The sequence below is a fragment of the Canis lupus genome, chromosome 18 (assembly GCF_048164855.1).
Source record: "Canis lupus baileyi chromosome 18, mCanLup2.hap1, whole genome shotgun sequence".
NCBI classification, from domain to species: domain Eukaryota; kingdom Metazoa; phylum Chordata; class Mammalia; order Carnivora; family Canidae; genus Canis; species Canis lupus.
In genome coordinates, this window is record NC_132855.1 from 57768623 (window position 1) to 57788321 (window position 19699).

The following is a 19699-nucleotide window of genomic DNA, read 5'->3' on the forward strand; positions in this document are numbered from 1 at the left end:
CTCTCTCTCTTTGTGTGTCTCTCATGAATAAATAAATAAAAAATCTTAAAAAAAAAATGAAGTTGCTGTGACAAATTCACAATCACAGCACTGTCAAGTTGCTTCCAAAGTGACTCCAACATAATGAAGCCTCAGTAATATGAAACAATTTCTTCTTCAGAACCTTCACAATGTTAAACTGATAGATGAAGAGTGGCGTCTTGATTTGCATTCTCCTGATTATAGGTGAAGCAGAGTCCTTTCATATGTTCATTAACCACTTGGATTTGCTCTTTGGGGAATTTTCTCCATCTATTTTTTTTTTCTCATTTTCTATTGGATAGTTCTGCCTTTATCTTTTCTCTCAATTAGATAATTGTTTTTTATGTGTTCTAGATAATAATCCTTCATCTACCATGTATGTTGCAAATATGTTCTCCCAGCCTATCATTTGTACATCCTTACATGATGAAGAGCAACAGAAATAAAAGTATGAGGTTATCTTTCAAAAAGAATACTTAAGTTGGTTTAATGTATGTTAAAGAAGTGGAATTTGAAATTAAGTCCTGGAGAATGAGCAGGGTTTAGGAAAGGTAGGAAAACAATAGGAAAAAATGATATACTGCTAAGTAAGCAAGTTGTGGGTACATTCCAGAACTGCTGAGAAGACTGACCTGGAGGAATTGGGGAATTCTCACTGGGTTATAATGGAGACGAAACTAGAGAAACAGGCTTTGCTTCAAGTCAGTGAAGAATTTGGAATTCGTCCTGTGAGAATTTTTTGATTGAAACATGATGTCCCATCAATATTTTGAAAAAAATAACCTGACTACAGTGTGTTAGATGATTTGAGGCAGGAAGAAATGGATGTTAGAGGTACCCATTGATACTAAAGCTGAATTAAATTGGCAGCAGAGTGAACCGAAAGGAAGGGAATAATTAGTGTTTTAGAACCGCACCCCCCCCCCCCGCAAAAAAAAAAAAGTCAACCTTGCTGTTTGATTGGGTGCCCTGAAGATTACAAGTGGCCGAGAGAACTGTGGTGTCTTCATCTACTTGGGAGGGGAAACTGCACTGTGGTGGGCAAATGATATTAAACCCTGAAGTTTGCCAAAGAAATGGAGACCAGAGAGAGGGGAATGGAATTGGTAATGTTGGGAACTGCAATTTTAGATGACTATAAAGTTGGAACACAGAAGTTAAAATTTAAAATGACTAGAAATTCAGCACAAGGAAATGAAGACAGAGTTTAGGTCTCATTTATTTTAAAGGGAGAAGAGAAGCCAATATAGACAGAACAGGCCATTCCTCCCTCTATCAGGGTATTGGTTCTCTACCACCCATTTGACACAGATGACATCTCCCAAGCTGTTCCCCTGGTTATGACAATGATAAAATTTGGTGCCATTTCCTGCACGGTGACCCTGTATTCAGAAGTCCTGCTTGTGGGAAAATGTATGAGTTTCTCATGGAGATCGTTAAGGAACCAAGGAAAAATACTGCCAAGGAGGCAGCTTCGAGGCACCCTGAAATGTTTTTCCTCACTGATTAAATGAGTCACACATCAATGCAAATGACACTGAGCATACTCAAAAGCTGTGTCTTTAAAAAAATATTAAGCAGTGCCAGTATTAACTTCTATAATGAAAAATTGCATTTCAAGATCTAGTGTTTATCCTGTGTTGGGCATGTATTACTGCTTTATTAATGCTGTTGTCTGATTTTTCTAATGATTGTCTGATACTGATTTTTTTTTTTCTTCAAAATGTTTCTAATGACATTTTCCTTAAACATAGTCCTGGTGCACAGACAATGAAATAGAGGAGATCAGTGGGCTAGAACTGTGTAGTGGCCTGACACACCTGAGTCTGGCCAAGAACAGGATCACGACGATTAACGGCTTAGGCATACTACCCATCAAAATTCTTTGTCTGGTGAGTCTAACCAAAAGTTATTTTTGATAGAAAGTACTAGTTAATGTTTTAGCAAGTAAATGGTAATTAGGATTTTTTTCAAGTTCATGAAGAGTGCTGATTCCTTCATGAAAGTTACCATCTCACATTTTGTTTGCTCTCAAGCCGTGTGTGTGTGTGTGTGTGTGTGTGTGTATGTTGGATCAATATATTTCATGCAGTAATAAATGATTTTCTAATTTGGCGTCTAAATTCAATTTTTTAAAAGATAATATTTATTGCTGTTAACTCTTTATTCTCGAACCACAAGATGTTCTCTGGGCACTGAATTTTCACAGCGCTTTTATATTCATATATGCTAGTTTCCCATTCTAGAAAACCAGAATTGATGCTGAGAATAAAGGGACAATTCCAATCAGAAACTTGAAATTATTAAAATTTTTCCCATAGAGAAAGGACTCTTCTTAAGCTGTATGATGTGCTCTGTGACTATGAATAAAAATACAGGTAATTTATTAAAAAATCGGCAGAATTATAATAGTTCCAAAGATATATACAGTGCTTTTGAAATAACAGTATAACTCACTGATTTGGGAGCTGATAATACAGTTTGTAGATTATTCAGGATTCTTCTTCTTTTCTTCTTCTCTCCTACATCTTACCCGTGGATGACTTTGCTATTTCTTATTATATCTGTCACAAGGTAGGCAGGGAGGATTTCAAGCCATGAGGCTGGTAGCTTATTAATTTCTTATGTGAACTATCCCATAGGAGAGTGTTGAACTGCAATTTGAAATGACACATTGGGTTATCTGCAGATTTATGACATTTACAATATACTCTTTCCACCTTATGTAATGGCAGATAGCTGAAGGTTGGCTAGTATTAATTTCTCTTTCCCTGAGCTTGGAACTTGATGTGCCTTTTCAAGAGACTTCAGCCCTTACAGCGAGTTAGGTGAGGGCAGAGTACTATTTCCAGTACTGAGGACAGACTGGAGGTGTGGAAAGGTCTAATAGTTTTCCTGAGGTTTCATGTTTTCTGCCCACCGAGGCAGGTTAACAAGGCATAAAAGAAAATGAATTTGATAAGTTGGTTGGCAAATTTGAAAAGTATAAAAGTCATATTTTAAAAATTACAGTAATTTAAAGGAGTATCGGCAGTATGTACTACTCAGTTTATACCTCGTTAGGACCTTACCCTTCTCTTTACATCTCTCTTTGTATTGGCATTCCCATTAACTTTAAGTGGAGCATGGTATGTGGGAAGAGATATGGGGGTGTGCTTAGTAGGGAGAAAAATTGAACTCATGATTAAGAGGAACACATTGCACTTTTATACTAAGAGTTTGTTTCAATAACTAAACAAATTATCCATATTGGCAGTTCCATCTCAGGTGGCTTTTAGAACAAGCATAAAAGACTTTTTTTTTCTACAAATAGATTAGGGGGATTGTTCCCAGTCCCTGCCCCATCACCCAAGATGAATCAGAAAATATCAGACCATGCCATCATTCATTTCCCTTAAAATTTTCTAGAATAGTAAGAGTTTCTTTTTCAAATGTTAATGAAACATATAAGGTAAAAAGATACACATTTGTTTCAAGAGTTAATGCTTTTATGTTTGAATTTGTGGAATTAGAAAACCAACTGCTTTGCTACTGCAAATAGTTCATTTCACATTTTTTGTTTTAGAGAAAAAAGAACAATTCGTTCTACAAATCAGTTAATTCTCTACCATCAGCTTTTACAATAAATGTGAGGGGGAGGATGTGGCTCATTCATGAGCTGTTCTCTCAACCACTTCTTTGAGCAAGTAAGGACAATGCATTCCACCCTTTACAATTCATTTTGTTTTAGTAAGATCCATTTATTTCTCCCTTTCCATACTGGGGAGATGAGTATTTCCCGTTTCATATGTTTAAGAAAGTAGCTTCTCTCTAAAGGCCCCCTTTTCCCTGCTAATCACGATTTTACAAAAAGGAGAAAGAAGCAAAAAGAACTCTTCATGCTGAAGCTGGATGTCCACTTTGAGGGGTAATATATCCTTTTTTTAGCATTGGATAAAGGGTTTGACTAGATGACTTTCAACTCAAATTCTGCGATTTGGAATATTTCTCCATTCTGCTTTCCTTTATGACCGTAGGCTAGCTAATTAAACGTTTCTATGCCTCACTCTACTCTTATGCATCTACCACTTTGAAAGCCATCAGAGACACTGTAAAGATTTATTATAGTCTACCTTCCACAGTTCTAGCACTTCAAAGTCCTTTGGGAAGAACTGTATTGTATATAAATTTTATATGTGGGCATATTTTAAATAGGATATTGAGATCTTATTTCAATAAGTTAAATTAGTATGGATATTATGTTAACTTTAGTTTTTTCTTTTCTGTTGCACTTTCTAGAACTTTTTTGAACTCTGAATAGTAGGAAATTTGACTTAGGCAAATGGGGGTTATGAGTATTTTTCCCTTCTGATTATGGAGTTGTTCAAACATATATTTTTAAAAAGGGAATAGTTTAACGAGTCTCCATGTATTATCACCCAGCTTTGTAGATTATCAACATTCTATTAATGTATTTTAAAGTGCTACAGAATTAAACTAATGACTACAAATCTTGCTCATTATTGAAGTGAAATCTTATGAAAGATAGGATGAAAATGAGCTCTTGCTATTAAAATGTACCAGGAAACATATATCAGGAAAAATATTGTAGATGGAAGAGAATGCTATAATTTAATTTTTCAGTTATGGGCTTATTAAAAGTATTAAAAGTTTAAAGATGGGCATTTTATGTCATTAATTAAAACCTCAAAATTGTATTTATGATTCCCAACTTAAACTAAAGGTATAATTTTACTGTGGCATGCTCTTACACTTCAAGGCTAAGGAATCCAAGGAATTGTATGTTGGAAGATGCCCAAGAAAATGCAGAACATTGTTGCCACTATAATTTGTTGTTTTGAGTCCATGGGGGTTGGGAAAGAGGATCTCTGGATCTTCGCTTTATGCTTCTTGTCTGAGAAGATGCTTATGTGTGAATTATTGAGGAACCTGGTTTAGTTACCTATGGTCTAATGACAAGCCACCCAAAGCGTAGAGGCGTGGAGAAAGTTTACTTGCTAACCATTTTATTAGGTAGCAGTTCTGCAATCTGGGCTGGGTTCAGCAGGATGGTTCTTCTGCTGCTCTTGCCTCATTTGGCTCGCAGATTGGCTGGGGGCTGCACTCAGTGGGGAGGCTGAATGGCTGGATTTTTCCACTCTTTCTAGTGTCAGGGCCCCTCTCCATGTGACCTCTTCTTCTTCACATGATCTCTCACAAATCCTCTCCCAACAGAGTAGCTAGAGTCCTTACATGGTAGCTCTGGGCTCCAGGACATAAGAGGAGAAGCTGCCAGGCCTTCTAAATTCTTAAACTTGGAACTGGCACGTTTCTGCCATATTCTTTTGCTTAAGGCAAGTTGTAGGTCTGTCCTAGGTTCCAGAAGAGGGACCTGCACAAGAACATGAATAGCTCAAGCCATGAATTGGACTACCACAGCCCTCAGGATACGAAGTGATTATGTTTAGAATATTTCTGAAAACCAAGGGTATGTGGGAATCATACTATTCCAGTGGTTTAACATGATGGTGATGAAAGAGTTGCATTAAATTTTGTTTCTAAAGATAAACATGGAGTTATGCCATCATCAGGCTTTAGGTAAACAATGTTAAAAGCTTACACTACCTAGCTTTTGTCTGTCCTACTTATTTGAACATTTGTCTTGCATTAACTTATATGAAAATATTATATTCTGAATCTTCCAGCATTAAAACTGGGATTTCTTTCTGTGGCGTATGTGTAAGTGTTTACGGAGGTTAAGTGTGGAAATGAGTAGGAGCAGGGACACAAGAATGGCTTGCTGATTTTAGGAGATTTGGGCAGCATCCAGAATGAAAGCTTGGCCTTACACTTTTTCCTACCAGAAGCTTTTAAGACATGATGTATTTTACCTATTTTAGAGCAATAACCAGATTGAGAAGATCACAGGTTTGGAGGACCTAAAAGCCCTGCAGATCGTGGATCTGTCCCATAATCAGATCAGTAGCCTCCAGGGCTTAGAGAACCATGACTTCCTGGAAGTGATCAACCTGGAGGATAATAAGGTAATATCTCACTTTATCTGTCCTGGTTTCAGTGTCTACATGAGAGGACCCATTATTGGTTCTCAAGGGCTGTCACTTGTAATACTGGCTTAGAAATGTTATTCTATTTCTTTTCAAACATCCAGAATGTATTCTCCAACAGGACAGACAGTATCGACAGGTAAAACTACAGGGATTTCAACACAGATCATATGTTCACGCATTATTTGGTTAACAGTGAGAAAGGCTCTGGTGTGTTCTCTGTAACAATGTCCACTTCACAGTGGAAACAGATACTGGCATTGTGTTCAACTTACAATTCCAGGAGGAAAGGCACTACGGGGCAAAAAAAATTTTTGTATCCTGAAGTCAGGTGCAATAACACAGACAAACTTTTGATAACAGTCTTGATGTACTTTACAAATGTTATTCTAGAAGATCTCCTGAAGCAGTAGTTGAAGGAGGAGTATTTCATTCATTTGCTTGTAATAAACACCATTCTTAATTTTTGAAAATCTGGTGATTCCTAATTAATTGTTTTACGGGTTTAAACTGCAACCAAGCAGACATGACTTTCAGAAGTGATGTGTTCATCTAAAATTTTTTGTAGACAGGTGATATCGGGAATGTCTTGAAATGTCAGAGCAGAGAGATTAGAGACATGGGAAAAGCCTCAGGCTGGCGTTGCCCATGCCTGTCATTTAAAGAGAAAAGGCATGGGGAGTGAATTTCTATATTCTATCAGTAACAATAATGTATGTTCCTAATCTGTAGGACTTGGGAATTGGACTGACTCAGATTTCCACGGCTGGATTAATATACCCTTTGTTTCACAAATTATATAAGTTGGCATTCACTCTTAATTATACTTTATTTTCAGTGAGGCATTTGTGCTCATAATCATGGTATATCTGACTACTTAAGAAATAATGCCTATGAAACAATTTTATTCTTTTTTTTAATTTTTAAAGATTTATTTATTTATTCATGATAGAGAGAGAGAGAGAGAGAGAGAGAGAGAGAGAGAGGCAGAGACACAGGAGGAGGGAGAAGCAGGCTCCGTGCTGGGAACCCGATGTGGGACTCAATCCCGGGACTCCAGGATCGTGCCCTGGGCTAAAGGCAGGCGCTAAACCGCTGAGCCACCCGGGGATCCCAAAACAATTTTATTCTTACTGAGTACTTTATCACATTTTTTGAAAAGACTTCATAAGGAAGTTGACTATTTCTTCTTGAAAATGCAAACTTTGGCCCTGGAAGAGACCTTGATCTTAGCTGGAGTGAGATGTGATGCTGTGGAGACGTGTCTCTGTTCAGGTGTGATGGTTACTTGTCAGTCATGTCTGATGACTCTTTCTCCAATGAACTTGTGTCACCTTTAGTCTAAACGTCAATCAAAGGCCATCTTGAGGTCTGGGAAAAGTAGATGTTTAATCACAGACAAAACCATTCATCTTTATTTTTACTGGATTTGTATATTTTGTCAACTTCTAAAGTTCATTTAACTTTTGTTCACTGTGCCATATGTCTTATGACATCAGTACAATCCCTGTTTTGTACTGTTTTCATGAAATTTCCCTGAAAATGGTTCTCATATATATCCAGGGAATGTTGAAAAGATGGAATGCATAGATTGAATCCCAAGTGAATGCATCTCAGAATTCAGGGACAGGAATAATGCTTAATGGTAATAATAGTAATAATTAGAGTCATAAGACCATCTAGAGATATTTGTTGAGTACTTGTGCACAGGCATTGTTCTAAGCACTTCACATCTATCATCTCATTTAATATTCATGTAGGTATACCCTATTATTGTCATATTTTACAGATGAAGAAACTGGGGCACAGAGAGGTTAGGTAACATGCCCAGAGTTCTGCATCTAGCAAACAGCACAGCCAGGATGCAAATATAGAATGGTTTGCCTCTAGACTCAGTGTTCTCAACACTGAAGGATAATACAGTAAAGAAATGCTAATGACCCCTCCTTCAGAAAAGCAGACAGCGTAGTGTTCCAGAAGAGTGCTTTCTGATAGAAATATAATGCAAGCTGTAAATGTCAGCCACATATGCAATTTTAAATTTCCTAGTAGCCACAATAAAAAAGTAAAAAGAAACAGAAGTAATTTAGCCCGATACATCTAAAATATGATCATGTCAACATGTAATCTACTAAAATCATTGATGGAGGCGCTTTATAACCTCTTTCCCATATTAAGTTTTTGACATTTGTGGTGTATATCTTGTATATATGTACATTTCAGGTCCTCCTAGTTATACTCCAGGTGTTAGGTAGCCATGTGTGGCTAGTAACTACCATATTGGATAGCGCTGCTCTAGAAAGACCTTGTGAATACATATATTGTTCTCTTCCATTTCAAGAGACATTGCAAGTTACATTTGAAAACATTTAAGGGTGGGGGGAAAGGTAGGGGGTATCATTCAGTGAGTAAAGAAGATTTATAATTTTCAAATGTTAGACTCTGTTGAAGAAAAAGTGGCCATGTGTCCCAGAGTAGGGAATCCTTTGGGAACAGCTGAGTCCGTAACAATAACATAATTCCCAGGCTTCCCACTGGGCAGGTTGGGGAGTAACCAACAGTACTTTGAAATATTCTTTGTGCCTTCCAAAGATTTCCTCAGGGATTTCTTCAGTACTCCTGAGAATACCATGTCAGGGATGGAAAATTTATTATGCAACAGAAATATAATGTAGCTGTTTGCTCCTACGATTAATTTGATGTTTTATCAGTAGCACTTTCATCAGTATTATTTACTTGGTTTTTGCTGCTGCCACATGTCTGTACCCTCACACGATTGTTCCAACATCTCTCTTAAGTTCCTTTGCGAATGTTGACCATCAGCTGGTGATTTGGGGGGGCCCAGCACTCTTTATAGTTCTTGTTAGAGTTGATGTCATTTCGAGCATTTAAAACTTATCCTCCAAATAGTAACTCTATTATAACCTCAGTCCTTTCTTCAGAAGCAAGACTTTCATTGGAGAGTTACTTAGAGAAGGGTGTTTTACTTCTTTTAGCATCATTATTTCACAAATCAAAGTCCATCAATTAGTCAAAGAAAAAGCCTTCACAGGCTGCTTTAGGTATGGATGCTGGGGCTTGGAGAGCATAGCCTAGGAGGAAATGGCAAAATGAGAGTCAGCTAAACTGCTCTCCCCAGGGATTTGGAGTAGACAGGCTGCTAGGGGTTAGGAGTAACCCACAGGGCAGAGGAGGTTTGGGAAGAGGGGCATCTCTGGAATCTGGGGATCAGCTGTGCCGGTGTGACATTCTCCGCGGCAGACGGCTGAAGTTCCTTTAAGAATCGAACCTTTTGGGGCTCTTGGGTGGCTCAGCAGTTGAGCGTCTGCCTTTGGCTCAGGGCGGGATCCGGTCTTAGGATCAAGTCCTGCATTGGGCTTTACTGCGAGGAGCCTGTTTCTCCTTCTACCTGTGTCTCTGCCTCTCTCTCTGTTTTTCATGAATAAATAAATAAAATCTTAAAAAAAAGAGTAGAACCTTTCTGGCCATGTTTCACTTTAAGCCATTTGGGGGTGCTGTACCTCTACACCTACTGTAATGGTCTGTGATGCACACAACCTTGGGTCTTCGCATTTGAGAAGAAGACATGAGGGTGAGTCTGCTGTGGAGTGAGGTCTTTGGGGGGGTTGGGGGGAGGAGGGCACAGGCAGGACAGCCAGTATCTGCTGAACACGGCTAATTATTCAGGCATGGGATGTTGAAGCGGGGCTACCCCATACTTGCTTTGCTCTGCCCTTAACAACCTCTACTACCTCTGGAAGGACTGGGAGGGTGGGGGGGAGTTGGATCCCTCTCATTTGACTCTCAAAAGACCAGATGACCCCAGCTGACATTTTAGTCATGATTTTGTCACCCACGATTATGCTATTCATGTTATCTGCGACATTTCAACATCTTCCCATTGTCAGTTACCAGAGATGTCACCTGAAGGCATAGTGTTCCTATTATGGAACTGTACTATGACTCTAATCACATAATGATGGGAGTTTTAGGAATTTAGAAACAATGATCTCTCCAGGACTCAGTAAGACATGCTCACTTCAGGAAAATACACCTCCTCACATTTGTGTTGAGTCCAAGCACAAGAGCTGTGTGCTAGAGGAAAATCGATCTGTTGTTCAAAAGTTCTGACCAAGAAGTGTGAACCAAGTTTACTTTTGCATCTTCCTGGATGATGTAATGTTTTTTTTAAAGAATCCTTTTATCTTGTGGAAGACCAAATTGCCATTCAAATGGATCTAGTCATTGTGTTAAAAGTGCTGTATCTGATAGAACAGCATTGCTATAGGTAGATTAATGCTTATTAATAAACATATAGAACTAATGCAGTTTGATGTGGTGACTCAGAGTTTACCTTTTATATTATGTCTTTGAAAATGGCATCCCTTGAACATAGTGCATATGTTCTTCTGATTTAGCTCTAGGAGTAGTTTAATTTAGCTGTACTTTGTGTTTGGATAACTCAGGAGTTGTCAGTGACTGCCTTTGGAGTGCTTTCACAATGCACACAGGAATGACTTGAGAAATATAGTGAAAAAGTGATTATTGATTTTTTTTTGTGAAAGTCCAATATCCACATTTGAAATAAAATTGTAGTTATGCTAATGACAGGAAATTTAAGTAAAACGGTTTGTCTTTAGTGGGAAATTCATTCTGCAACCCAAGCTCTATCCTTGGGCAAATTAAGGAGCTGCCAAGCAACCTCTTGTCCCCTCACTTTTTAAAGTTGTGAAACATAACCTACACAGAGAAGAGTATAAAACATAAGTGGGAGTTTAAACAAAAATGTTAAGTCGGATACCCGTATCAAGAAATGTGTTGTATAATTTCTGTTTTTATCTTTCCTTAAAATAATTGTCTCCTATTGAAAAAACAGTAGAGCTACATGTAGTAAGAAATCTTCACCAGCCACAGATAGCCAGGCCAGCTGAGGCAGCGTTGGGGTAGGGGAGGGAGACTGGGGAGCAGCAGGGGTAGGAAGGATTAGAGGGGAGGAGAACCAGGGAGTCCTCAGGTGCATTTTTTTGTACTGTTTCTCTGATTCTGCATACAAAGTTACTTCTGCCTTAAAATAAGGATGGCTGGGCTGAGGAACAGCTCACTGTTCTTTAGCCAGAGAGGAAAAAAGAAAATGTGGCCATGTGTGTTCACATTTAGTGAGGGAGCATGTGGCAATTCCCTTGTTCTGCATTGGGAATACTCCTTAGGAGGCTAGATATTCAACACAGCAACTTCTAAAATAAGTTGAAGTTAGAAGATCCATCCTCACTCCTCTTACAGTGTTTTATATTTTTTGTTGTACAGTTTATTGACAATATTTTGTTTCTTTGATTAAACAGATTGCTGAGCTGGGTGAAATAGAATACATTGAAAATCTACCTCTCCTTCGGGTTCTCAATTTTCTAAGAAATCCAATTCAGGTGAGAGATTTATGTGGGGAGAGGGGTGAGGACCTCCTTGGAATTCTTGTTCAGGAAGTACTTTGGATAAGGAGCATCAGGAATGTGAATAAATTGTGTTTACCTTCATTCTCCATCTCTGAGGAAACAATTAGGAGGTTTAGGCAAAGTAGCAGCTGTGCAGAGCCACAAATGAGAGAGGAGCCTGGGGTTCCCTGGAGGGTGTGCTCATCTCTGCCCCATCCTGGATGGTGGTAAAGACCTCACGGCAGAGCTGCTGACGCTGGAGCAATGAATGGCCTTTTACCTTCTAGAATGCACGATGCTGGCAATGTAGACAGACTCTGGTTCCTGTTTCGTAATAGGGGAGAGAAAGTCTAAGATCAGATATCTAAAGTAATTTGTCTGGATCTAGTTGTGAAATTGCGGTGTTGGAAAATGATTATAGAAAGAAAATACTGTATTTCCCAAGGAGTTTTCACCTCTGGTGTTCAAAAATCTCCATTTTTCAAGCCTCTCTTTTCCCCGCAGTTGATAGACCCTTCTTCTGGCCTCTGTCTCTGCCTATTTTTCCATTTGTCCTTCATTCCACTTTGCTACCTATACCTATACCCTTCACTTACCTTTCCAGAGACCTTTGAATTTAAATATATCTCCTGAATACCTCTCTTTTGTGTGTGTACCTTGATGAACAGGACTGGGCAAGCCAAAAAAAAAAAAAAAAAAAAGCAAAAATGAGAAATCAGATTAAAAAATAAGTCCAATCCTTGGTATAAAAACAGTGGCAGGCAACTTAAAGGCATCTCTGGTAAAGAAAGGAGCAGGGCTTACAAAATGGCCATCGATCCCCAGTTTGAGAGCTTGTGCATGTGCATAAACACCACAAAAACCCTTTCACACGCATTATAAACAACCCCAACTCGCACATGGAAGGACAAAAATAGATACCTTTGTATTTTCATTTCATGTGCACTTATCTATGAAATGCATCACCCACTAATACCTTTCTCTTAAAGATGTAGCTTCTTAATACAACACTTTAATTATATTTCTAAAAGCCAGATAATCCTGACATAGCAGATGGTTGGGAGTAATGAGAATTTGTTCTATAAATGAATGTTATTTATTAGTGTAAGATATTCAAAACGGTACAAGTTAATTCAAACTAATACAAAATAATCCAAACAAATGACAGAGTAGTTATAATATTCATTATTTGCAATAATGAAACTCGTTGGAGTTAGAAAATAGGATTTGAATCCCTGGCCGTGGAATCTTAGGGGAAATGCTTCACCACTCTGAGGCTTAGTTGCTCTTTAGAAATGGAGATAATCATACCTGTCCTGCTTATGTCACAAGGAGATTAACAGGATCCCATGTTTGAAGAGCTTTGGAAGCTACAAGGCACAGCCTGCATTTGAGTTTATATAAGGGGACTGGTAAGTGTGAAGCTGTAGACACCTTGAGGGTGTGTCCGTGAGTGAACAGGGTAGAAGCCGAAACACCTGCCCGTGAGAGTGGCATGCTGGTGCTTGTTCCTGTGGGAAAGGAAGGCAATTGAATATTCCTCTTGATATTTTAAATAGGAAAAAGCTGAATATTGGTTCTTCGTGATTTTTATGCTCCTACGATTAACAGAATTAGATCAGAAGAAAATCAAAGTGGAAGAAAAGGTATGTAAATTGTGTTATTCCATGTGTTTGCGAACTAATATGCTCAAAGGCTCTGCTGCAGGACCAATGTACCCCATAAGTGGCACACGTGACAATATGTGAATGAACTATTTGTTTAGGGAGTGTTCCCTAACTAAGTCTGTGGTTTAACCCCCTGAGAAGCCGAGCATCAGCACCCACGTGGCAAAGGCACTGCCCTTGTGCAGTGAACAGACCGGCCACGGGGACAGAAGCTGCACTCCGTGTGTGCAGGCAGCAGCACGATGGCAGTCTTTTAGCTTGGATGACTGTCATCTTTGGAGGGAGTGTGATTCTCTATGTGTTGCTCTAAATATTCACTTAATAATGACATTTATTATCATGTCACTGTACATATAATCAGAAGGCACTCAAATAATTATCTCTATTTTAAATCCTTAATTGTGCTCTTTAAAGTCATGCCCCCCCCCCCCCCCCCCGACACATCATTCCAGAGTAACTGGACCTTAAGTGCTAGCATCTTCCCCTCTGCCACTGTACCTTTGGCGGTGCTTTCTCTTGCGTTTAGTGACTGGTGACAGCTGGAATCTCCACTAACGAGGGATTTCATACACTAAATGCAAATTTGAGATGAGCATGAAAATAGGGATAAGCACGTAGAGGGGCGGATATTCCATTTCACACATGCCTGTCTGAAATTGCAGTTAAAAATAGTTGCAGATGCTAGAGGGTTATTACTCTCCAACTCAGAGGCACTTGCTAGATTTCTCTATTTCTCTTTATCTTTAGCATTTTGCACAGGGAATGCAATTCAAAAGCCTGCACTAGGGACGCCTGGGTGGCTCAATGGTTGAGCATCTGCCTTCGGCTCAGGACATGATCCCGGGTCTTGGGATTGAGTCCTGCAGGGACTTGCAGGGAGCCTGCTTCTCCCTCTGCCTATGTCTCTGCCTCTCACTCTGTGTCTCTCATGAATAAATAAATAAAATCTTAAAAAAATAAAAATCCCACATTGAGTAAAGGTGTGATACACAAAGATAACGTATGTAGAGGGGTGACAAGGACATGTGGATAGAGAAGTGTACATGATGGGGGAAAGACTCCTCTCTTTGAACACAGGAAACTCTGCTGAAAAAGGAGGAGGTTTGGATAGCATCTGATATCATTGGGAGAGTTCCTGGTGAGATGGGATGAGGAACATATCCCTCCATATCAATGACCCAGAATCTGGAACTATGTATTTTATCCCTTCCTCTTGTACCAAAAGTGGGAATGTTTACTATATTATAAGTAATCTTGGGCTTGAGAGGTTTTGTTTTTGCTTCTTTCCTCCCAAACCAGGGAGCATAAAGAAGTAGGGGACCCAAAGACTCCAGCTCCACATTTTCAGATAATTTTTTTCATATTTTCAGATAATAATCATTATTTGGGTTTTAGGAAAGTTAGAGTAGACATGAAGACTGAGTACAAAAGGTCTGTGAGTGTGTGTTAAATTACTTTCCAGACCTGGTTGCACGTCCAGAAAGTTTCACGACAGAAAACCTAAGACTTGCCTTCTCTTAAGAAATGAACCATGTTTTCCCTCTTGTATTTCTAATTCTGGAAAAGGTCGCAGCAGTGAATAGATACGACCCTCCCCCAGAAGTGGTCGCAGCCCAGGATCACCTGACCCATGTCGTCAACAGTGTGATGCAGCCACAGAGGATCTTTGACAGGTATTCGTGAGGGATCCCCAGGGTAGAACTCAGGAGGGCAGGCCCAGGACAACTTCCTCATCTTCCCTAGCCTCTGCTCTGTGACTCACCCCTCTCTTGCCTTCTCTGGGGGAAGGGTTTTTATTCGGCTATCTCACTTTTAGCGATTATCATCACATGCTTGAGCTTGGGGTTCATCACTGGTGTTTTCCCAGGCATTGAGGTGAGTGGATTCATCTTCCCTTTTTCATCCAGCCCCTTGAATGGTAGCTAGCCTGTGACATAGGACAGTGAAACAGAACATTTAAAAATAGGTCAACTTTCCTGCTGTAAGACAGAACCACAGACCTCTGCCTCATTAGCAGAGAACTGTGATGATTTCTGTCCGCTGTAAATTTTTCCTTAGCTAGGAGTGAGTGCTAGATAGCCCTGCCAAAGAGCATCCACGAATGCAGATCATGAGAGAGTCCACGGAAGGAAGCCCAACTAGCCCAAGGAAGACATGAAATAGTCTTTATGCTGATTGCACTGAGCCTGTGAGTCACCCAGCTTAGTTGAGTACGTGAACAGAGTCTCTCACCTCAAAGTTCAAGGACAGATTTACCATAGTTTCTCTGTTTCTTTTTAAACAATCTGTTGGAGCAGATGGCCATTTATGCTATAAGTATATTGCAGAAATTCTATCAATACCCAAAGGCATTTTAAAAATACTTGTAAAATCTCTTCGTTATAAATGGCTCCTCTTCTTTATGTGATATTTGCTTCTGTACTTCACATGGTTGGTTTCCCATAGAGAGTATATGTTTTATTTTGCATCCAGGACATGATTTTTTACATGTAATTTAATAATACAGACATTGACAGTTTTATATATTTATGGCAGCCCTTGAGGTGAAATGATTTATCATTTATTTGCATACATCTGGAAAAGCAAGTTTGATTTAAAAGAAGGCCATTATGTCCTCATCGTATTTCTTTCCAAGTTTATGAGATTGCTAGTTGTTTCTTACTTTAGGGTACATTTATATAAAAATATGTATCAAAGAAATTTACAGCATTGTCTGAAAAACACGTATTTCTTCATGTGTAGCTATCGAGTAGACAAAAGCAAAATGGCCAAGGAGCTCCAGATGCTTCAGAATGGAGAGGTGGGATCCCTGGGTGGCGCAGCAGTTTAGCGCCTGCCTTTGGCCCAGGGCGTGATCCTGGAGACCCGGGATCAAATCCCACATCGGGCTCCCGGTGCATGGAGCCTGCTTCTCCCTCTGCCTATGTCTCTGCCTCTCTCTCTCTCTCACTGTGTGCCTATCATAAATAAAAAATAATAAAAATAAAATTAAAAAAAAAAAAAAGAATGGAGAGGTGCCTGGGAGAAATTCACAGAGACAGGGGCAGGCCTGCTATTGTTCTTCCTGGTCTGGGCCAGTAGGAAACCCTAACTCTTGACCTTGAGACTTTTATGCTGCGTAATTGGGGAGTCACTGTCCCTTCCCCTGGCGCAACTGGGTGAGGCTACAGTACTAAAATTGTACCGCAGTCATTGATTGCTTTCTTGCTCTCTTGTATGGCAAGGTTCTCTAGGCTTATCTTGGACAAGCCCTGTCCAAACTCTGGAATCAACCACTTCTCCTAGAAGCCCTGGTTTGTTTTAGTGAGAAGAGGTATCTCCTAGTCACAATATGTGCTAGAGGGAATCATTGCTACCTAGTTGGTCATTGTTGTTAGGCTTTTTAGTAGACACAGCTAGGAATGTATTTCCTTCCTGTCATCCATCCATCCACGCACCCACCCTTCTATCCACCCATTGGCCTATTCCATCTATCCTATTTATCTCTATATACATCTATTCAATATGCTTATATCTAGCCTATATCTAGATAGATCTATCTGCATCTATTTGTAGATAGATGATAAAATATCTCCTGAATTCATATTGATATTTACTGTTCAATTTAAAGATGATAGTGGAGCTTTTACTAATCCTTCTATTACTTCTGTATCCTCCTTCCCACATTGAAGACACAGAAGAAGATGAATTTAGAATATCCCATAATTATTTTTTTAAAATCCCGTATTGTAGCACAATGGTATCAGTGCTAATACCCCCACCAACATGATTCCTGAAAACAGTGAAATCATATTTTGCCTATGTTCTTCCCATCACCTCTCCCCATTTTTTATTGTGGTTAAGTGTACGTATAACATAAAATTTGCCATTTTAACCATTTCAGAGTGTACAGTTGAGTGGTGTTAATTATATTCACACTGTTGTGCCACCATCACCACCACCTGTTTCTAGAATTTTTCATCCCCCCTTCCCCAACTGCAACGGCCCACTGCCTGCTACTCCCAATCCCTAGAGACCTCGCATCTACTTTTTATCCCTGTGAATCTGCCTATTGTATGTATTTTATGGAGGTGTCAATCACCCACTTTAAAAATAGTGCACCATATTTCTATTGTCAGAACGTATATCCATCACACACTGTACTTCCACCTTTGCTGTCATTTGGTCATAGTTCTATGGATAACTGCATATTTGTGGCTCACCAATAGCCCTTATATTAATGTCTCTTGAGTTAAGTGGGTGTGAAGCTTGGTCTCCAGTAGACTCCTTAGAATGGGCTAGAGGATCGATACCCCTTGAACTCTTTCTTGCACGTTGACAATATTCTCTGTCCTTTATACTTGAAAGTCACTTTTGCTATATTTAAAATCCATGGCTCACACTTTTTCCTTGATCATATAAAAGATGCTACTCTTTTTTTTGGGGGGGGAGGTGTGCAAAACATCTATCAAAACCTGATAGACAATTTTCTTTCCCTTATAAGTCTTTTTCTAGCTGAACAGTTTTTTTTTTTTCTTTAGAGTCTGGTCATTTTACTAGACTGTGTCTTAATATTAGTCATTCTGGGCTAATATGCTCAAGTATGCTGTTTACTCTTTCAACGTATGGTTCTATTTTTTTTATTTCAGGAAAATTCTTGAATTACAGTGTAATATTTGTTCTGTTCCTTTGCTTTGGTTTCCTTTTTCAGGAAGATCTCCTTTGCCTATATTCAGTATTTGTCACTTTTAATTTTTTTTCTTTTTTAATCATTAAAAAAATTTACTTTGAGATAATCATAGATTCACATGCAGTTGTAAGAGATTATACAGAGAAGTTTTAGATGGTCCATGTCTTGCCTAATTATAATAGAATATCAAATCCAGGAAATTGACATTGATACAATCCACCTACCTGGTCAGATTTCACCAGTTTTGCATGTACTCGTGTGTGCACTTAAGTTCTATACAATTTTATTATGTGTAGATCATACAAGCACCACTACAGAAGAATTTTGTCACAAGGATCCCTGCGCTTCCCCTTTAGAGCCACAGCCACCTCTTTCCTCTTCAACTCCCCTAAACGCTGGCAACCAGTGGTCTGTTCTCCGTCTCTATAATGTTGTCATTTCAAGAATATTATACAAATGGAATCATTGGCTTTTTTTTTTTTTTTTGACTTAGCCTTATTCCCTGGAGATTCATCCAAGTTGTTGGATATATTGGTAGTTCACATTCCTTTTTATTGCTGAGTAGTATTCCTTGTACAGATATACCACCATTAGTGTAACCATTCATCTCTTGAAAGACTTCTGAGCCAGTTCCATTTGGGGGCTATTACAAATCCAGCTATTATGAATATTGATGTACAGATTTTTGTTCATGTACTAGCTTTCCAGTGCATACCCCTCAGCTCTTCTGCTGTCCCATTACTTCCCCTTGCACAGATTCCAACACCTGCATGTAGCAGGTGCTCCGTCACTGACTTATGTGTGACCATGATGTACACCCGGTGCCCTGTGTGTGTGTGTGTGTGTGTGTGTATGTGTGAGAGAGAGACCACAGCCGGCCCGTCACTGGCTGCTCTGTGTTCCAGCACGCTTCCTCGTCTGGATGCCCCTTACCCCATGTTGGTGCTAGCTGGGCCTGAAGCCTGTGGCAAACGAGAACTTGCTCACCGCCTCTGCAGACAGTTTAGCACATACTTCAGATATGGGTAAGTTTGTGTGTTGGCCAGTAAGTCTGTAAAATGTTGGCACTATTGCTCCTTTTGGCTCTTAATTTTAAGCAAGCTCAGAAATGTACAGAGAAAGCTCTTCAGCTTCTCTGCTGTTTATTGCACTGTGATAGACACTGCATTTTGTTGTGCTGTCATCCTCCAAATGTTTGCCTTAATTCACTGACAGCTGAAATCACTCTCCAAGTTTTGAAAAATCCAAGTGTTTTTCGTGAAGCATGGTGGCATTGGGACATGGGATGTGACCGCATGGATGGGTGCTGTGATGTGGGGTGGGCTGTTCAGTGTCCCTGTGGCCGCCTCTTCTCACCTTTGCTGGAACTCACACTGACTGCAGCTCTGCTTCCTCATCTCCATGCGGGGCATCCTCTTTTGAGACGTATTTCAGGAGAAAGGAAAGAAATGACAGCAAATGTTTTTCCATTCCTTTCCTTTCCTTTCCCTCGGGTTAGCATTCAGTACATTCCAGTTTTCTGGAGCAAAGGTTTTGCTGATGGTCCAGTTTAAAATAGAGGAGAATATCAAAAAAATTGGGACCAATCAAAAAAAAAATCTTCAGCTGGATTTACAGACTTCTTAAAGGTTTCTGGGAGTCATATTTAGAGTCACCACTATGGTCTTTTACACTGGTTTCCTCTTAGTTTTTACCTATGGCAAAGCAATTATTTCTATATTACTAATGTTAGTTGGTGACCGGAGGAGGTGACTATGAAGATATTTTGGACAGCAAGAAAAATAAATGCAAATTATTTTCTAATGCCTTTCCTCCCCTTAAGCTATATGTGTTCAAACAATGTAAATACTATTTTTAAACAGGTCCATTTAT

The 19699-nt window shown here is 39.4% G+C and overlaps 1 protein-coding gene across 8 annotated transcripts in view; it reads left to right on the plus strand.

Annotated features, from left to right (window-relative positions):
- Positions 1 to 19699, plus strand: part of LRGUK (leucine rich repeats and guanylate kinase domain containing) — a 109052-nt gene that overhangs the window by 25608 nt on the left and 63745 nt on the right. For 7 of the 8 annotated variants that reach the window (XM_072784628.1, XM_072784629.1, XM_072784633.1 and 4 more), the window contains 6 exons: positions 1789 to 1913; positions 5901 to 6044; positions 11405 to 11485; positions 13051 to 13137; positions 14725 to 14831; positions 18733 to 18852. In XM_072784628.1, the coding sequence (XP_072640729.1) occupies positions 1789 to 1913; positions 5901 to 6044; positions 11405 to 11485; positions 13051 to 13137; positions 14725 to 14831; positions 18733 to 18852 (664 nt within the window). The remainder of the gene's footprint in view (positions 1 to 1788; positions 1914 to 5900; positions 6045 to 11404; positions 11486 to 13050; positions 13138 to 14724; positions 14832 to 18732; positions 18853 to 19699) is intronic. The other variant, XM_072784631.1, reaches the window with a different exon arrangement.